The sequence below is a fragment of the Prorops nasuta genome, unplaced genomic scaffold, assembly GCF_024137725.1.
Source record: "Prorops nasuta isolate Cenicafe-Biocafe unplaced genomic scaffold, Cenicafe_Pnas_1.2 PNAS00001, whole genome shotgun sequence".
NCBI lineage: Eukaryota > Metazoa > Arthropoda > Insecta > Hymenoptera > Bethylidae > Prorops > Prorops nasuta.
In genome coordinates, this window is record NW_027116798.1 from 6,114,847 (window position 1) to 6,118,814 (window position 3,968).

General features: G+C 31.8%; 1 protein-coding gene across 1 annotated transcript; it reads right to left on the reverse strand.

The window, feature by feature from the left end:
- Window positions 1-2,779: 2,779 nt before the first annotated feature.
- On the reverse strand, window positions 2,780-3,394 carry LOC136779964 (uncharacterized). The gene has a single exon (XM_066737990.1). It carries the CDS (start codon window positions 3,392-3,394, stop codon window positions 2,780-2,782), a length of 615 nt encoding a protein of 204 aa, XP_066594087.1.
- Window positions 3,395-3,968: the final 574 nt, after the last annotated feature.

Sequence of the window (3,968 nt, forward strand, 5' to 3'; positions counted from 1 at the left end):
AAAAATAATATTGTTTGAGACAAAACATTTTATCCTTGATAAAAATATATCTGATACAGTAAATCAGTTCTTTTCAATCAAATGCTTATGGTAGTGTTTTGAACGTATAATTATTCTTATCAAAACAACAATTTCCTTGAATCCTTAAAGATGCAACCAGTAACGAATTTATTAAAGTCAAGTGGAATATTTATTTAATACAAAAAATATTCATTTAATTCAAATTAAATTTACTTTAATCAAATAAATTGGAATTCAAATAAATATATATAAAATGATTAAAGTAAACATTTTCTTTTCCGTTAGATATAAGTAATTTTTTATGTAATTAAAAATTAATATTCATTTAATAAAATGAAAAATAATGTGAAACGTTTAATAGAATATTTTGAATTAATGAGAAAATCAATTAATTTGACAGCAAGCTGATTACATTCAAGAACGGTGCTGCTAACTTTGAGATTGAGAAGCAATTTAATTAAGGTTTCGGATTAAACAGTTATGAATGCTCATCGAATAAATATAGTTCTTTATACAGTCAATGTAATAATTTAAAGCAGTTACTTCTTTCGATTGAATTAAACATATATGGGTAATTTTCTAGAAACTGGACTATTTGGTTTTAGTTACTCGAGAACAGAAAAGTTTGATCGAGTCATTCCTTTTTAATTTTTTTATACTTTTTGCGACATTTGAAAAGCGTTTGTGTATTATAATCGCTACAATCTAATTTAAAATAAGATTAGAAAGATTTTTGATTTTTAAAGAGCCATGGAGTTTAGGAATCTGACACGGAGTTTAGATAAATTTCTTTTTAATTAGTGAACATTTAACTAATACAAAAACATTAATTAATGTTGTTTAAATTAAGTTCCAAAGTTTAATAATAATATATTATAAAACAAAAGTGAATCTAGCGTCTTTAAGATGATTACTCCGATCCTCTTCAACGTCTGTAATAATAAATAAATGTTACTTTAGTATTATTAGGCTAATATTTAAATTAATTGTCTTTATTCAAGAACTCACCGAGTATTTAATCTGCTGCTTTTTCTGGTTTGAATGACGACAGCTGCTTCTTTGGTTTTCTTAGAACATTTTTTGGAGATATTGTATTGAAGTTCGCCGAGGTGAAAGTGTGTGCACACATCATCTGACTTGGATTCATAACAACTCAAACTGTTAAAGTTGATTCTACCATTACTCCTCACCCATTTGTACTGATGCACTTTCATTGTGCCAGTAAAACTGTCAATCTTTGGTGGCAATTTCTTATCTACGAGACGAATGCTTTCTTCTGAGACAGTTGTTACATAAACGGTTTTACTTCGCTCTTGTAAAACTTAGCTCAAACTCTCCAGCGAGTTAACATCTTTTCCTTGAGCGACTACATTATCTGCTGTGCGCTTTAAAACTCCACCGATTCCATCAGCCGGTCCCTTACCATGTCCAGATTCGCTGAAGTTGTATGTAATACTTTCAATTTGTTTGTACTTTTGTGGTAGATATTGAGTTGTAAGATAAAACATTTTTCTATTTTTATACTGAGTTGATGGACCATCGCTTAAGAAGTGCAAATGTTTGACAGTTGGAAACTGTTCAAAATAGTAGTCAAAGATTTCAGTCAAATGAGCAGCAATAGCAGATGGATCGTGTCTTAGCGATGCAGATAACGTAGCAAATCCTTGCTTGAAATTTTTTGTATATGCCATCCCTGTATGAAGAGTAACCATGGGTCGTGATGCCCCGAAGTGAACACTTTGAGGCTCAGAGCCGTACTTGCATACATAATTTTCACTAAAATCAATGAGTAAAAACAAACCATTCGGTGTCAATTTTTGTTGAAACGTTGAGGTAGCTTGATACTGGTGTTCAATTCGATAAACGTGTTGCATAAAGACATTCAAAGAATTTTCAAACAGTAATTTTAGTTCTTCAATGGTGCATTTCTTCGTTTCCTTGCAAGTGATTGTAACTTTAATTGGCTGGTTGGTTTTCCCGCTGATTCGCTCCTCTTTTTTCGTTGCCCACTTTTGATACTCAATTAAAACATCTTTGTTACAATGGTTCGATAATACAATGCTTTTACTTGTACAAGCTGTACATGTTCTTGCGAGACAAGCTTCAGTTCGTGGTAAACAGACAATAGAGCCTACAACCCTTTCAGATGAATTTTCTTCGATCAATCCTCTTTTCTGCATAGCTTTCACAAGAAGCAACATGTTTTCATGAGTAATGCAAAGACAGGTGTCTCGACTCGATACTTTTGGTGCAACAATAAAATATGGTCGTAATCTTGTGAATGTAGTATAACTCACGGCCTTGACACAGGGATTGTTAGTATTTTCACTGCAAAATTTTTTATATAATTCAACCATTGTATTATTTAAATAGTGTTTCTGCCTCTTTTCGCCATTCTTTGTTCTGCAGTCTTTTTTACCCGGACATTCATGACTGTTCCTTATGTAAAATTCTTTGACGATAATTTTTGTGACTTCGTTTACTCCAGATGGACGGCGAACTTTTTTGCAATAAATTTGAAAACTTTGACAGTCGGCTAGGCTTAATTGGAGCAATCTCTTTCTTAACAATTTGAATTTTACGATATTTTTTAATGATTTTTCCAGAAATGACTCGAGCAAGGACTTGTTTTTCTGTAGTCAAAGTGCTATTCTTGTACACATCTTTTAGCTGGCTTTTCAATATCTCACCGAACAACAACGACTCTCGAACATCTTCTCTCACCATAGCACCTTTCAGCAAATTTACCACTCTCTTCTCATGGACTACCAACAAGTCTTTTTTGTTCAAACTCTTTTCTTCTTAGCTTCTGCCTTTGCAATCTCTTTATTTTACGTTTAAGCTCATTTTGCTTGTGTTTAAGAGCATCAATTTCAAGTTTCAACTTTTGATTATTAACGTGACAACGTTTCCTTCTTTCTATCTGCTTAGCTTTTCCAAGTGCAGCCTGTTTCGACAACTTCATATTCACATTGTCTTTAGAAAGTGTGCTGCTCAAATCTTTTTCTTTCTTCTTATTTTTCTGATACCACCTTTTAAACGATTCTCTTCCTTTTTTCCTCCGAGCTGTCTTCTCTCTGTCGCTTAACTGATAAATGAGCCGAATCTTTCCTTCACGCTTTCTCTTATGCCATCTTGCCCGTTCAATTTCTTTCGCTGCTTCATAGGCTTCTGGATCTGCTTTAATTTTGGCTCGCCGCAACCACTCTAACTTTTTTTTCCGGTCAAGGCGCAATCTCTTGTGCTTCTCAGATTCATGTTTATTTTTTGTTTTTTGCTTTTTTCTACGAGTTTTTGATTCTTTATACTGATTTTGCTTCTTACTTGCTTCCATTTTTTTATTTGCTACACTACTCCGAGTTTGTGGTGTCATCTGTAAATGTAAAAATAATTTATTGATGGTTTATTACTGTAAAAATTATATACATTGCATTTGTATTATGTGTATTTTTATAAACATTATTATTTAATTTGTTTCGTAAATTGCGCAAGTAGTTAAAGCCATGGAGTTTAGAAATTGTAAGTTATATTGAAATTACGACTTACCTTGTACACTTATTTTAATTTCCGCTAAAAGTTTAACACATCTTTACATGCTTTTGAAATCCACTATGCAATCGTCGTATTTTATATAACTATAAAGAGCACATCAATACCATGGAGATTATTATCCTTATTTCAAGTGACTGTTTTCACTAATATTAGTAAATATTTTGATGCACTATGTGTTGCGGTAACTTATAATGACTCAAGATCATCTTTGTTACACTTGTTTTGATCGATAAAGTCGATTGTAAGTCCTGCTTTACCGACTGTTTCAACAATAGAAGTTAAATTATTTCAGGGTATCAAAATCCACAATTTTCAACGACAAATTTTGTTATTAAATTATTCTTATTTAAATGATAATATTTCGACCAATTTAATTGTTAATCTCCTTATACAAT

Excerpts from the sequence above, each read along its gene's own strand:
- LOC136779964 (XM_066737990.1), bottom strand. The coding sequence starts at position 3,394 with ATGACACCACAAACTCGGAGTAGTGTAGCAAATAAAAAAATGGAAGCA.